This window comes from Choristoneura fumiferana, chromosome 21 (genome assembly GCF_025370935.1).
Source record: "Choristoneura fumiferana chromosome 21, NRCan_CFum_1, whole genome shotgun sequence".
Lineage (NCBI taxonomy): Eukaryota > Metazoa > Arthropoda > Insecta > Lepidoptera > Tortricidae > Choristoneura > Choristoneura fumiferana.
Window position 1 is genome coordinate 14,105,033 of NC_133492.1, and position 16,522 is coordinate 14,121,554.

Here is a 16,522-nt window from a genome sequence, read left to right on the forward strand (position 1 = left end):
GTCGAGAATTTATTACAGTTCGTAAATCGTTGCATCAGATATGAATAATGATAATACCTACACTGAAATAATTCCTTGGAAAATAAAAGAAAATAACCAAGTGCATCACCTTGTGAAGGAAGAAAACGAATAACGATTTTACGATAACTGACAAATAAGATGCAATACCTATTATTCATTGTGCAAACAAGTGAAGTGACTTCACTTGCTGAAGTGAGCGGTTTACTGTAAAAAAAACCGGCCAAGAGCGTGTCGGACACGCCCGAAATATGGTTCCGTAGCCATTACGAAAAAATTAAGTAATATTTTTCTAAGGATTTCGTATTCTGTACGGAATATTCCAAGTTCAAGTATATTTTATACCTTAGGCTGCTAATTACTCTTAAACTTATAATTCCCAAGAAAACTTAACCATTATAGTTTTCCTTGTAAGTTTGATATACTTACTACCATCCTGAATTATTTCCACCCACCGGTTTAATTTTTAGAGGGGGGGGGGAAGGTCGCTAGATTTTAATGGAAATTTGCACTTTAAAGTTGAATATTTTACAAACAAATCACTGAATCGAAAAATTGTGTGAGCAACCCCCTAATGGTTTTGAAAGATCTATCAAACGATACCGCACACAACAAGGTTGGATGAGAAGAAAAAAACACCCCACTTTACGTCTATGGGAGGTACTCTAAAAAAAAAATTTTTTTTAAACATTATTGTGCCATTTTGTCGGAATAGTTTACATATATATTCGTGCAAATTTACAGCTTTCTAGCATTGATAATCCCTGAGCAAAGCCGCGGACGGACAGACAGACATGGCGAAACTATAAGGGTTCCGTTTTTGCCATTTTGGCTAAGGAACTCTAAAAACTGCGTTTTATGCACTACATTACTAACCCCAGCAATATACTTCAGCGAGTTCCATACCTCAGCTTTTACTGAATGCCATGCCAGACTTTCTAATATGACCGACGTTTAAACGTATCCTTCTTTACAGAATACGGTTTTAATGATGAATGAAATGAAATACCCCACTCCATTCACTCGTCTTCTCAAATGGCTCTTCCAAAATCAACGATACGAGCTTCAAAGCTAAGAAGAGAAATAAGTTCGCACCTGACAATCATGCTGGTCGTGGTAAGAGCTGACCAGTTGGCTGACGTACTCCCAGACCTCTCCTGGCGCCGTCCATGCAGCGGCATTCGCTGAGTGCCGCATCATGCCAGCATCACACACTTGCACCACACAGTTAATCACTGCACTAAGACAACTGTTCACCAGGGTCCAGAGTACTTTTTGAGTTACACTTGTAACTAGCCCACGCGACTGGCCGAATAGCTCAAGCTCTCGTCCACTAGCATTGACGGGCTATTTATATTGTTTTATCCTCAATCACGCGCAACTGGGTCGCGATCTACATACATCACACACATTCGTTTCGGAATTATCCTAAACACTCACTTGTTTCGATTTTGGGAATCAAATATTTTTCAGACAGATAAGGAAGCGTTTTTAATTGGAGTCCGTATGGTGTGTTGATCATGATCATTTAATCAATTATTTATGAGCTGGATGTCTTTATCACAATGTTGCCATTTTATTATTAGCATGCCGGAGAAGAAAATATGCAATCGTAATTATGACTAATTTGCATTGACGCGCAATCTCGGAACAAATTCATCGGCTATGCACGGAGGAGACTGATAACGCGCGACCTTGGGCTAAACGTTTGATAAGGGATATTCGGCAACAGCTCCCCGCGGCGTCGCCGCCTCTCCGCACGCGACGCGCTTATCACCCGCTTGTTAGGTGTTTGTTTTGCATGAAATTAGTGTCGCGAGGCACATTATAATACTGACATGATCACGAATTAATGAACCGGGCCTTAGTGATAAGAGACGCTCCACATATTAACTGAACTGGAGTACCTACTCGACAATATTTGGGACATCAACACGAGGTGTTTGTCTGAGGCAAATATTTAGTTCCCAAAAGAAACTTTTGAAAATACAAAATATGACAAAATCTTTTAATCACCGCACTGAAGATAACTTTTCTAGCGTTCGTCGTAAACAAGATCCATGTTAGTTTAACACAACAGCACATCACAGCAGTCAATAAAATTGATTGGCGGGAAGCGAGATCTCGGGTCGCCTGCGCCGCGAGCGAGCTGAGATCGCGTAAGTCGTCAACACGCGCGCGCGCTCGCCGCGAGGCAGCTAATGACCGGCGCGGCTTGTATTCGCGACCCCCACTCCGCCACCGTACGCGCTATCAAACCAGTTTACGTGAAAAATTTTAATTCCAGCGAGCGGGTGACGACCGCTCGCGCTTTCCACGCCGGGGGAGGAAAGCGCAGCGGCCGGGGGCGCGCCGGAAGTGCACCGCGGCCGGCACGCGAGCCAAGCGCACCCACCGCCTTAATTAAATGCTGCACGCTGCACATCTACCCCTTCGCTCGGCTACCCCTGCCAACGTAACACCATGCGCCACCACGCACCTTCCACTTTACACTATCACAACAAACTTTTAATTGCTACCAATAATGCACGTTGCACGCTTTACTTAAGATTCGATCGTACAAAATCGCACATTCACAACAGATATCGACGCTTCTTTGCAGCTTAAATAAACAGACGATTATTTTATCACCTAACAACCTAAAATATCCTTTTTGGGCCCCCGAAACCGACTGCTTACACAGACGACGTCATGTTTCACCTTAAACCTGCTCAACGAGTTCCTCTCCTCTATTAAAAAAGTAGCACCGAATACGGCCAATTAAATGGAGTGTTACATTTATTTCAAACAAGCTTTTGCCCGCGGCTCCGCCCGCGTGGTATTCGGTTTTCGCGCGCTGTTCCCTCGGGAACTGCATTTTTCGTGATAAAAAGTAGCCTATGTCACTCTCTAGCCCATAAACCATCTCTATGCCAAAAATCACGTCAATCCGTCGCCCGGTTTCGACGTGAAAGTCGGACAAACATACACACAAACACACACATTTTCGCATTTATAATATTAGTATGGATGGATGGATGTAATTCCTAGATGTTAGACATATATTTCAGATATGAAACCAATTAAATTATAACTGTGTCTGATACAAGCTAAACGCGTTTATTTAATAAGGGTTTCAGCATTATAGCCAGTCGCCTTTTACTAACAACAATATTATGCAATTTATTAGGCCGCAAACCGCAAAGTGAACGACCGCGTCTCCATGCCGCAACCATTTTATAATGGTGCTAACAGTGACTAGTCTAGATTCTTCAAGTCAAATCAAGTAAGGCAACCGAACTATTGAATTTGCAAAACGATTCCGTTTTCACCCCACAAATAAAAAATCCGTTATAACAGCTCGGACTTTCTCGGAATCGACAAAAATAATCTGCTGAAACTGAAACTACATTTTAAATTAATAAAGCTACGAGTACATTCCACGAAATCAATAACTCACATCGAGGCATAAACAAAACGTTTGTGCTCTATTTGGCGAGCAATGATATTTCATTGTTTGCTCGGACGTGTAAGTAGGTAGTTAGATGAGCAATAAAATCTACAGTTCAGACCTAGATACTGTAAAATGACCTCATACTTAGTAGATCCATGTACAAAAGTTAAATATAGCAATTGAGGCCACGTGTTTACGAGTCTACGCTTCCTGTTAATGGTTAGAAGTTGAAGAACAATTCTTTCCATATTTTTTTATTTTTTCAGGATTTCGTGCTAACATAACAAGTAGGCCTAAAAATTGTTCCGATCCGTTCATTAATTAAGTGACAATGGCTTCCGCACTATTGTACCGCATTAAGTACTAAATCAAAGCCAAAGTGAGTCAACAGAGATTGTTTGATTTAAGCTAAGTAATAAAATAATGCAGCACACAAATGCAAATTAGGTTGCGAATAGAAACAACGGCTTTCACCGCAATCCACATACCTAAATGTTAAACGTACAACGAAACCGAACCAGCCACAGAGCAAAGAGACAATCAATCATTCTAAATACCGAATAACTGTTGCGTCGTCCGCGCAAACAATAGCACAATAACTAAGCGGATTGTACTTTCTTTGGCAATCTCTTCACGTAAACACGCGTCTTAGAGATGTGTTTACTCATCACTTTGTTACGCACGCTGACGCAAAGCATCTGTGGCATTGCTTACATTAGTTTACATTGGTCTAATGTTCTGGGATCATGGTCGACCTGCTTCAGTAAAGAGTCATCCTGTAACACCGACATATCAAGTAAGTGTGGAACAGACAACACCTTCATTTTACTTGTTTTATTATATTATGTGATATTATATTATATTGGTGTTTCAACCGCACCATTTTTAAACGGATAATTGAAATAAAGTTTTAAAAAAGCAGAACATTACGTAACACTGATTTTTATCCACCATCTGAAGTGGCTAATGAATGATGACTAAGGACTTCAAATCGGCTAGTGTTTTTTTTTACATAAAACGGTTATGATGAAGACAGATCATGAATGTAAGCTTATGAATAAGCAAACAAGGCTGCACAAAGCACAGGACGCGATGTGCATCTGCGTCAGTTTTGATACAATTAATAAATTATTGCCCAGCACAATGAGAAGGTCTCATAACATCGGAACGGCGCGGTAAACATGAATAAAAGCGCTTTTGTGTGAACAAGAAACTGGATTAGATTAAAACGACAAAGAATTGGGGTTCCCTTCAAGTAATTCAACAGTAACTTATTTATTAAGTACCCCGCCGAACCCGTTTATCATAAAGTTAATGTTGAAAGGGGTGCTGTAAACCTTGACGAGTGTGTTATTTAAATATGTTTCAAATGACGACAGACTATTTAAGAACATATCGCAATTTTGGAATCAAATAAATATGTAGACCCTGATGAACCTGCATCAACGAATATAATTTAATTATACTAAAGTAACCTGCATGTCAGTTAAAATGTAAATTGCAGTTTGACTGGAAGTTTAAAAAGTAATCGAAAACAAGGGAGTAACAGAGATTTCAAAACCGGCCACGAGCGTGTCAGACACGCCCGAAATAGGGTTCCGTCTCTCTCATTACGAAAAAAATAATTAATATTTTTCTAAGGATTGCGTATTTTGTACGGAATATTCCAAGTTTAGGTATATTTTAAACCTTAGCCTGCTATTTAAGTACTCTTAAACTACTAATAATTCTCAAGAAAACTTAACCGTTATTGTTTTTCTTGTGAGTTTTGATATACTACCATCCTTGCGACACGCAAACGATCCGCTAGAGGCGCTCTTCGTGTTTCCATATAAATTGAGATTTTAACGCCAACGCGATCGAGACGTATTTTGTAACCGAAAACTTACACTAAGTGTACTGTTTAGTAATGGGTTGGCTAAGATCACGCATTATTATTTCAATAATCCGTGCCACCAGCATGTGCATTCGTGGTACACGGCACCGATTTAAGCCACTAGCCAAATTATTTGGCTTCGATGACGGTGCGGCTCTACCCAGTTGATTTTGTGATATGTACCCATGTTCTTTTATATTTTTATTATCTTAAGGGGATCCCATGCCCCAATGACCTTCAATCTGAATTCCTTAGTTCATTTGCAGCTTATTATATTAACAACAACGGATTAAGCAATTTAGTATCCCATGTTTACTTCAAAGTTCATTGTCTTCGAGATATTTGGCATCAAAGTTGAACAATTTTAGGCCAAAAAACTGGTTTTCTGGCCATAACTTTTGTGATAATTAGTTTCAAATGAAAACCCTCGACCATTTTTTAGAGACGTCAAAGATGTAGATTAAATATGTAGATTTCGTATATGTTAGATCTTTCACGTCAATAGAGATACGAAATCAGTGTATTTTTTTTTCAGACAATGTTTAAAACAATCATACAAAATTAAGTATTCATTTTTTTCAAAATCGTGTAAACAAAAAAATGAAAACCTCGGGTAGCCCCTTAATAAACAATTTCCTTTTTAAAAATAAAATGAAAAAAAAAACAGCTTCGTGAAATGGAATGAAACATCAGTTAAAGAAAAGGGCACAGGTAATTTCATCACAAATTTAACTCCTATGTTCTGCAAAAATAAATTCATGAACAAAGCAATACTCTTTCTTCAATCATTTATAATGCTTCACGTTTTACTTGGTAGACTTGAGCTTTAAGTAAATTTATTGTTTGCAACCTGTATTTGAATAACGAATGTTTTGCAAATTATTTGCGCGTGGGTTAACTTGGAGGAATCTTAAGTTTTGTTTAAGCGATAGAATTTACCGTAACTGTTGCTGTGAGAACCAGACACTGGGTAAAAGTACTAAAGAAGCTCATTAGAGTTTAGGGCAGGAGTAAATCTCGAGTAAAGGTTACGCTTATGTTATCATTATCTCGTCCTATAATGTACGTCCCACTACTGGGCACAGGTCTCCTCTCAGAATGAGAATCGCACGAGGAAGATCTGGAATCAGCTTACAGCGGCAACATTCCCGTAGCGTTACAACTTAGGGATCTTTAAAAAACGAGCCTACCTATTCCTAAAAGGGTCGGCAACGCACCTGTGATTCCCCTCGTGTTGCGGGTGTCCATGGGCGACGATGATCGCTCTCCATCAGGTGACCCGTCTGCTCGTTTGCCCCCTCTTATATAAAAAAAAGAGAATGCAAGCACGGGACCAGTGCGGATTGGGAACTTCACACACGCCATTGAAATTGCTTCGCCGTCACGATGTATTCCTTCACTGTAAAGCTCGTGGTAAATTTCGAATGTAATTTTACATATAAATTCTAAAAAACTCATGACGTGCCAGGCTGGCTTCGAACCCACGATCCTCTGCTTGATTGGCAATAGGTCAAACCACTAGGCGAGCACGGCTTCGGCTTTACGCTATGTACGTTGGGTAAAAGTAGAAAGCCTGGCAAATAGTTCTGCCTGTTCCTACCATGTTAAGAGCGTTTATACCTGCTGAGCTGGCAACGTTGCATTTTTGTTAGTTTTTCTCGATTATTCCATAAAAAATTAATGAAAATTTAAAATGTGGTCTGATAGAACTCTTCTTAATACATATATAAGTTAATTACTTTTATTTTCTTTAAAAACGAATTAATGTTTATTAACGGTTTTTAAAGAAAATAAGTCTATCACGCATCTGTCAATCCTGATAAGTCTATCCTGAAATAGTATCAGTGGTATCATTCAATCATGTTAAATTATTGGTGACCTGTCGTTTCGCCGAGTTTCATTACGCAGATTTTCGTTTCGCAGACAACTATTGGCAGATTTTTTTTTTGGCTGAGCAACGTTTGGTATAATTTCGTTACGCCTATTATTCGTTTCGCCGAGTAGTCGGCAGGAAGAATAGCGATAAGCAGATTTACGTTTAGTAGATTGTTTGTTTCATAATTGTTTCAGTAAACCGAGCAACTGTTCGTCGAGACACAATAAGCAGAGTTATCATATGGCATTCATATTGTTAAGTAGATTTAATGTTCAGTCGATTTTTGTTTCGTAATCTGCGTAGATAATATCGGCCAAACGACAGGTAGGATTTTACACTAGCTTTTATCAAAATAAAGTTAGGTGCGACGACGAGCGTCAGCGAGGAGGAGTGTTAGGTAGAATTGCGACCAACAACGCACGAGCCGAGCGAGCGAAGCGAGCGTGCCGCGGCAGCGGCCGGCGAAGTGCCAGAACCGAACTGCTAGCATCGCGACATTGTTTGTTTAGACTCCAATACAAAATAAATACAAACGATGGTCAAAAATACGTTTATTACTTGCGTTATATGTTTAAAACTTGTGAGGGTACATAAGAAAATCATAAAGAATGCGTGGTCAGCACGGCGTGTAAAAATGCTAATAACGCCATAGTGTAATCCACACACATTCGCGGTATTGAATGCCATTCCATTCCCCATGCGAAACGAAAAGATGCGAAAAGTTGATATGCGCACTGAATAATAGTTCAACCGTTACAAAAGCGAAATGTTGTTCGACCAAATGTGCAAAATGTGTAGTGGTTAATAGGCTAAACGAATTTCTGTAAATAGTTGTTCGACTTAGTGACTCATATGCCAAGTAAATAGTCTGCTAAAGGTTGAGTTACGAAACGTTAGTCTGCGAAACAATACATCTGCGTACAAATTCATCGGCGTACCGTTACTCGACGAAACGTTGTCTGCCAATCAATAATCTGCCTAAAAATAGTCGGCGAATCATTAGGTAACCCGCATCTGTCAATCCTGATAAGTCTATCCTGAAATAGTATCAGTGGTATCATTCAATCATGTTAAATTATTACAAGAGTTTAATATTATTATGTCATTAGCGCGCCCGTACAGCAGACACCAATTATTCTTGTGGCCTCTAAGTCGCTCTTCAAAAGTAGTCAATGCGCACGTGCTTGGTACTTACGTCTAATCGGGTTTATGGCGCCATTTGACGTGTCATCATCATCATCATCCCAGCCTATATACGTCCCACTGCTGGGCACAGGCCTCCTCTCAGACCAAGAGGGCTTGGGCATTTTTGGCATTTGACGTGTGTTAAGCTAGAAACACACTGACGCCGGATTCGGAGCGGTGCGGCGAGGCGCGGAGGCGGTGCCGGTTGTAATATTCGAGCTAGCGTGAAAGAGGGCACTGAATACCGCGCGGGAAATATGCGTGGCGCTGTATTCTGTGTGTCCTCTATGCTGCTAGCTCGAATATTACAACCGGCACCGCCTCCGCGCCGCACCGCACCGCTCCGCCTCCGGCGTCAGTGTGTTTCTAGCTATATGGTTAATGCACTAAGGCAAAGCCAACGAGACGAGATATACTTCATCTTTGTCTGATACGTCATTTAATTATTACTATTACGCTCCGTTTCTGTCTCATGCATGACATAATTTATCTCGTCTCGTTGGTTTGCTTTAGTTATGCTAGAAAAACAAAGCTCAGGGAATCACATATCAATATCACACATATGTAAACCAAAATTATTACATTTCACTTGTTTTAAACATGTGTATCATAAACATAATAAGACCGTGGTTGCCATGTTGATGTGACGTCAAGGAAAAGGACAAGCATGACTTTCGTAACGGGAGGAAAAAGGACATAAAAAGTGAATGTGTGTATGCTGCTGCTGTGTTTGGGTACAATATGACGTATCTTACTTATAAAATCATTGCCCTAAGTGGTCTTCGTTAACCCCCAAGGGGCGACGAAGCGAAGACCAACGAGGGGTCCATTTGCAAAACCGCAACATTAAGTAGGTAAGCAGGGGTCTACTCTTAGAACTGTAAAATATGGCTAGTAGTATAATTTAGGAGTGGTGTGCATTGAGTAGGCAGCATTATAGGCAGTGTCTGCCCTGGTGTGGCGGGTGGCAGCACAGTGCTGTTGCGCAAACTAGCTTTGGCTACCCTGGAATTGACCCAATGCACGCCTATGGGAATATATGAAACAAAGGTTTGGGGCCTCCCTTTGCTATAATGTCATAAGACAAGATGTACATCAGAGGTTCCCAAACTTTTTTCTCATAGAGCACTCAAAATTTTACTGTTTTATGTTGACCCTAAAACTGTAAAACTACTAAACCCCTTCTTATTTTACGCCAACCTTTGTCTGGTCTGCCAAGGATCCCTGAGGATCCACCTGGACCAATTTGGGAACCTCTGATGTACATTATATTCAGACATTAACAAACTCGTTAGCAGATGCAATTTTTGGTTGTAGTTCTAACACTCAATATGTATTTCATATTTATTTTAGGGCCAAGAAAAGTGAGTCATACATTAAAAAAAAGCTCATACCTACTCAAGTCTAGAATCCCAAAAAGTTTTAATTTTATCCCAATATCCATTGTTTAAAAAAGAAGAAAGTAACGGAATGACTGACTGCCATATTTACTGGTACTGATGAGAACTTTAAATTTTGCACAGGATTTTTTACCAACCAACTAAAATCCAGTGTTCCTAAGTACTATCTATCACTGTATTACATTTCTGATCTTGTGAGGTTGGGTTTCATGCAATGGGAGCTTAGACTATTTCTTCATCATGTAGCCATCACACGGATGGTTTTTTTAAAGTTCCCATAGGACAAGGAATTATCCCAATCTGCCAAATCCCTGGGTGTTAGCTAGTACTTTTTAAGCTTTTAAATGATGTTATTAAAAAGCAGCTGAACTTACCTTGGTTCGCGGTCGCCCTCTCCCTTTCTTTACTTCAGTGGCTTGAACTGTCTCATCACATTTAGTCTTTTTCACAGCATTACCCTTAGAAGCACTTGGCTTGTCCTTAGTAGCCTTGATGTCCTTAATAGCATCACTGAGTCTCTTCTCATCATCACTACCACTTTTGACTGTTGAGTTTTTAGTATTTTTAGATGCTTTCTGAGGAGAACACTTCGGCAAAGATTTGGAAACAATTTTCAGAGGCACATCATCGTCACTTGAAGAATCAGATGAGCATTTGCTGCAGGACTCAGAACTGGAACTGCTATCTGATAGTTTTGATGGTTTCTTTTTGACTTTTGATTTCTGGGTTTCTGTTACCTCAGATGGTTTCGTTTTGACAGATGGTTTAGCACTCCTCTTAGGGGAAACTTTTCTTGGAGGTATTGCAGCAATTTTGAGCCTCAGACCGGTATCGCAGGAAGTGACAGAGAAGTGTGGTTTAGCAGCAGACGTCTGCTTAGCACCAGAGCACTCCCAATCACTCCCAGATGACTCGCTTGAACTGCTATTCTGTAATTATTAAAAAATGAAGGGTTGACAGTTAAAACTGTTTATTACAATTGGAAACCATTGCAGTTAATCATGGTATAGATAAATTAATAAAACATTCAAAATTGATTGATTGATTGAAAAATACTGCAATACATACCTAAACTACCTTATAAGAAAATTATAATGGTTTCTAATGCTTCAGGGTTAATATGGTTAAATAGACATATGTTTTGAGTGTGGTCTGGTCACATTCCACCAAACTGTTTTTTGAACTTGATGATAGTTGTACAATCACCTTTGTGTATAGGTTGTAATAAGACTAAAGACCTTATTCATTTTCTTTTGGAATATGATCAGAATAAGGACATCAGAGACAGAGAGGTGTAAATGTAATTCTAAGTCAACCGCTTTCAGAAGAAGCGATGCTTTTTGACAGATTCATTAGACAGGCCTTTGCATCCAGAGACGTGGTTTCAGTGCAAGGGAGAGCATAATATCTGTAGTGTGACAAATTTATATATGTCTCTTTCTAAAACGCTTTTCTCTATGCAGCTAGTATGGCGCTACTGGCTTGTGATGTCACATGCAAGTCGTCTTTCTGTGTCTAATCTTGAATTTCAAACCTTTATATCTCTGCTATTTGAAAAGATAGCTTAAAAATAGTTGCTATGAGATGAGATGTACACCATAACAGGTGATTAACATCTTTCTACATTTTGTAGGAAAATGTCTAAGCAGGCTTTAATTTACATGAAAAGCAATTGCTCAAAAAATGTGTGTTACTTTGTGCTTGAGATCTGGCCTTGTATTACAAAGTTTAAAATTCCAACTATATTGCATGCCATCCTGCTTACACTAATACTATTTAGAATGAGACTTACTGGGACAGGATGATACATATTGATTTTCAAATTTTGGATGAGTCCCCTAGATATCTTCAAGCATCTTTCTGGTGAATTGTAGCTAATGTAGTGCCTTAAGAACTTATTTTCACCAAAATTACTATTATTAGTAGGATGCAATTTTTTTACAGATTTACTTCTTATTATAGCAAGTTCAATTTTATTAACTACGTACATACCTGTGAATCTGAATTGGAATCTGATTCTCCACTTGAATCATGGGTCTTCGGCACCTCAGTACCCATTTCTGAAAATTACAATTCAAAAATAAAATTAACTCAAACAATATTTAATTTTACAACATTGTATTTTATTTCTTGTGAAGTATTTTAGATTATAATAACACCTTCAAATAAATGTTTCAAGTTGTTCTTCCCTCCACAAAAACTACTTTAAGTAAGTAACAACAGTCAAGATAAGAACTTGGAATGGCAACAAATCCTTGTACTTGATGCAGCCTTGAATTGAGCTTTGGCCTGATAAAAAAACTTTATAGCTGTATTGTGTAGTAGTAACATTAGTTAATGTAAGTAGCTTAAATTTATATTGCTATGTACTAAAGCTTTTGACTTGTTGAATTGGTAATGAAAGGCACTATAGTCTGGCATAAAACATGCATCCCTAGTCACCAGCCCACTAATTTAGGTAGTATTGGTGTAAAATCCAATAAGCACGCAGATAAATTGAAGTACGAGATACTTACTTCAAGGTTGGTCAAGATGTTTCCAAGTCCAACTGCATAAATTCCCGCATTATATCACTGAACTTACAAAAACAACATTTCCCTGCAAAATAATACAAAGTAATCGTTAAATGATGAAGAATATTGCAACCGTTTCGAGAATATATCCTGTTTTTATACCATGATTTGTGATGGTACGAAATTAGTCGAAATGAAATGACAGATCTGACGAGCAACACTGAGGACGAGTTTTCTATCGCGACGTAACATTGTACCATTACTGAATCAAGCAAGCTTAGGTACCGCTACCAAGTGAGCACATTATTACCGTGAAATGAAATCTTTTTTTATAACATCAAGGTAATAATTAGGAGTAACGGTCTTTTAGGACATTGGCGCCAAATAAGTGCATACGTTTACATGCATAACTGGAATACTATCGAAGAAAGCTGATTAGATTTAAATGCAAAACAACTCGTAGTATAAAAGTATCATGTTACTACTTACTAATCACATAATAAACTTCTCTAATGCAAAGATAAACGCAGTTGCTTCACTTGAGAGCACAACACTTGGCCTCCATGTTTACAATTCATTCAAATAAAATAAAATATATAGTTAGAAAAGATGCCTAGGTACGTAAGAGAAAGCTAGAGAATTCGATAGCTTCCTCTTTTTTGCTCACACATTCTGGTTGCGAGTGAAAGAGATGCTTATAGCAAATTTATCTGTATAATGAATTGCGCAAAATGGCGTCACCGTCACTCACAAAATGCATGGAAAGTTGCCTAAAAGATGGTTTATAATCAATTATGAAACAGTATTGTAACTGAGACAAGTATGATGAATCAAACAATATTACTTTTGGTATTTGCAAGGCAGCAAATTTGTTTGTTTGGATAATATGGTGTTCGTGACGTAGTGTAATTTATGGTAATTTAAAATTGATGGTAATGTTTGGATGTGTGCATACATACATACACCCAGAGTATATAATCACTGCGACCATCTGCAGTATGTAGAATCTACACATAGACGTCATAGACGTAATAAAGTTATAATAAATATCTACGTACGACTCCCAGTCCCTTACACTAGAATTTGATAACGTTTGTATTTTTGATGTATTTTTTTACAATCGTAGTGGAAATATGATTTATTCATAACGTCAAAACAATTTTATTGTTTTGTATCAAACAGATTAATGATATTCAGTTTTTAGCAACGTCTAAATGATTATCTCAAATAGTTTCAGTGTCGCCGCAAGACTCGCCGCACTCGCCTAGGGCTTATTAACGTTACCAAATTCACACTAGAAGTAACGTTATATAACGGTGAAAGCATAAAAATACCCAGTACCGGTATTAAAATATAACGTAACGTTAGCCTTCGAAGACATCCAAGACGAAGACGCAGTCTCACAGCATGCCAGACTAACCACACCGTGCACCACTAGCATGTAACTACATATGTCTGGTGTCTACAGTGCAATGTGACAACCTCAACTCAACGCAGCTCATCGCAGCTCACCGCAGCTCACGCCACGCAGCTCAACACAGCTCATCGCAGCTCACGCGCAGCTCAACGCAACTCGATCAACTCAACGCTCGCCTACAAGGTTCCGAGCAACGCAATCAAGCAACTGGCACCTGCAAGCGCCCACATGACGCACAGACTGCACCGCACTCCAAGCCGACCTCCGGTCTAAACTCCCATACCCATTTTTTCCGTCTGATTGTGTATTTAAGTAATATATAATCTAAGGATAAATTAAATTTACTTAACATTATGATTTTACGATACTTTTGAATAAACGTTAATTTAAAGAATAGCTGATAACGTTACCATTTTTATAACGTAAAAACTGTTTGACAGCGATAACGTTACCAACTTTTTAACGGTATTTGAAGCCCTGCCTCGCCACAAGGTTTTGACTTGATATTTAGATTTTTTCGCGCTGTCATCGTTCATCCACCATTACCTCTCATATTTCGTTTTCTAGATTTTTTTACCGTACAACACCCGTACAACGGCAAAACCCACTAGACACTGGCAAAATTATCAAATCTAATCTCATTTTGACTTTGACAATATATTGACTTTTCATTTTGACAATGACATTACGAGTGCGATCAACGATCGAAGCGTGTTGCGTGTCGTGTTTTCATTTTATTTATAATCAATTAAATTAAAATGTTTATAGAAATGAGTCAAGTGACGACTCATTGAAGCTGTATGTTATCGTCTTAATATGAAATTGTGTTCAAGTAACTTAGGTACATTAAAATCCTAAAGCTATTCTGTTGTTTACTTTCCACGGCGATATATTTTACTGATTTTTAAATAATTATTGCGATAATATTTTTCAAGAATGGACGAAGAAGAAGTATGGGATGATCTTTGCAACATACCTGCGGACCCGCCTGTGATGCGTGAAATATGTGGAAATTGCAAGTATGTTATGATGTTGATGCGCCTACCTTTTTGGTTCTTTTTTTACGTAATTCCGTTCAAGTCAAGTTAAAGAGCATTTTAATTTTAGTTGCGCACCAATATTATTGACTAATTTTGTACTGGGAAGTAATTAAATAAATAACAACTTAACTACAAAAAACTTTCAAAATTGCTACCAGATGTTCAGAGGTGTAATTTTCACTCAATTCAATAACAACGCTTATTCTTTTACTGATGTATAAAATAATATGTTATCTCTACTCCAGGAGACCACAAATAGTGTGTTGGTGCATAGCCCTGCCTTCCGAGAGACTCCATCCTAGAAGTAACATAATACTGCTCCAGCATCCCGCTGAGGAGAAGCGGTGTCTTCGAACAGCCCCCATGCTGCAGCTAGGCCTAGCAGAAAACAAGTGCCTTATCTTTAAAGGAAAGAAGTTCCCTCAACCTAGGCACGAGAATTTAGAAAAAATTCTTAACCAGCCTAACACAATATTACTCTACCCAAGTAAAACTGCCATTGACATTAATGATTTAGTTAATCACAATGACTCATACAATCTTGTCCTATTGGATGGTACTTGGCCACAAGCTAAAGCTATATATGCATCCAGTCCTACTCTACATAATATTAGACAAGTGAAACTTATAACTAGCTCTGTAAGTAGCTATATTATAAGAACCCAACCAACTGAGGGTTGTTTAAGCACATTGGAAACTGCAGCAGAAGCCTTATCTCAGTTGGAAAAGGATCAAAAGTACAAAGAATTAATCAAACCACTGCACAAGCTGTGTCAATATCAGTTAGATAATGGGGCTGTTACTCATCAGTCAAAGGAGTTTCTTTTGAAAACTAGAACATATCCTAAATTGATAGGTAAACGGTTATCAAAGCTTTTAAGATCTACAAGTGACACAGCGTCTCTAATAGATTAATGAATATTAATTGTAAGTGTTCAACATCAATATAATTATGTACCTACATATTGAGTTTATCAATCACATTTTTTTTTTTAATTTTAATCAAATGAAGTCATACATTCCTTTTGTCAAAATTTGAATTTGACTGACACATCAACATTCTTCATTTGACAAGTACCTAATTATTAATCAACTTTATGGCGATAGACCACATAATTATTATTTGCCTGATGGTACAGTCAAGGACTATAATTCATGAGCCACTTTGGAACCATTTCACAGTAAATGTCATAGTGACATCGCATAAATTAACGATATAGTATTTACCATAGTACTTGCAACTTCTTTGTTTCTTAGGTCTTCTTTTTTATAAACTTGTCAAGCATTATTTTTGTCTTATTGTCCCAGTTTTTTTTATATACTTAATGAGTTTTTATTATTTAACAACTGTACATAAAATAACATAAAACACATGAAATTAATAGTTAAAAGGAAGACAAAGTGTACTAACCTAAGAAACCTTTGCCAAATATAAAAATATAAACATGTTATTTTAAAAATAAAAATTATAAAAAGGACACCCATCTAAGAGATCTGCCTGGCAGGGTTCCCATTCCCATGATGCTGCCCGCATTAAATTACCCTTTTGGACCGCAAGTGCGATCCGCTGGAATAAATACGCGCCAGCTCTTAGGTCCCCAGAAGTGTCGACCAACCGGAAAGTAAGGGCCTTTATCAAAGACTTCATGTCGGCTGCATAAGTCTTAAAAGCAAGCGCCGCACCGCAAACTCGTAATCATTTTATAAGGTTTGCATTTTATAAGGCTTGAAATTTTATTATTTATTTAGCCAAGTCGTTTTAAA

At 38.2% G+C, this 16,522-nt stretch overlaps 2 protein-coding genes across 10 annotated transcripts in view; one reads left to right on the forward strand and one right to left on the reverse strand.

Annotated features, from left to right (window-relative positions):
* Positions 1 to 13,075, reverse strand: part of ash1 (histone-lysine N-methyltransferase ash1) — a 59,317-nt gene extending 46,242 nt beyond the window's left edge. The window contains exons 1-4 of one of the 8 annotated variants that reach the window (XM_074104264.1): positions 12,791 to 13,072; positions 12,305 to 12,386; positions 11,781 to 11,848; positions 10,163 to 10,717 (exon numbers count right to left, since the gene is read on the reverse strand). In XM_074104264.1, the coding sequence (XP_073960365.1) occupies positions 10,163 to 10,717; positions 11,781 to 11,846 (621 nt within the window). In that variant the 5' untranslated portion in view covers positions 11,847 to 11,848; positions 12,305 to 12,386; positions 12,791 to 13,072. Of the gene's footprint in view, positions 1 to 1,113; positions 2,227 to 10,162; positions 10,718 to 11,780; positions 11,849 to 12,304; positions 12,387 to 12,463; positions 12,545 to 12,611; positions 12,631 to 12,790 lie in introns of those variants that run through there. The other 7 variants (XM_074104257.1, XM_074104259.1, XM_074104258.1 and 4 more) reach the window with 7 other exon arrangements.
* A 1,154-nt stretch (positions 13,076 to 14,229) lies between these two features.
* Positions 14,230 to 16,045, forward strand: Dtwd2 (DTW domain containing 2). Of its 2 annotated transcripts, XM_074103891.1 has the most exons (3): positions 14,231 to 14,559; positions 14,654 to 14,737; positions 15,004 to 16,045. In XM_074103891.1, exons 2-3 carry the CDS (start codon positions 14,655 to 14,657, stop codon positions 15,671 to 15,673), a joined length of 753 nt encoding a protein of 250 aa, XP_073959992.1. In that variant the 5' UTR covers positions 14,231 to 14,559; position 14,654; the 3' UTR covers positions 15,674 to 16,045. The 2 variants fall into 2 exon arrangements, with proteins under 2 accessions (XP_073959993.1, XP_073959992.1); XM_074103892.1 differs by having other exon boundaries at positions 14,230 to 14,737.
* The last annotated feature ends 477 nt before the right edge of the window (positions 16,046 to 16,522 follow it).

Excerpts from the sequence above, each read along its gene's own strand:
- Dtwd2 (XM_074103892.1), top strand. The coding sequence starts at position 14,655 with ATGGACGAAGAAGAAGTATGGGATGATCTTTGCAACATACCTGCGGAC. Across the intron at positions 14,738-15,003 it reads GAAATATGTGGAAATTGCAA|GAGACCACAAATAGTGTGTT; the intron begins GTATGTTATGAT and ends TCTCTACTCCAG.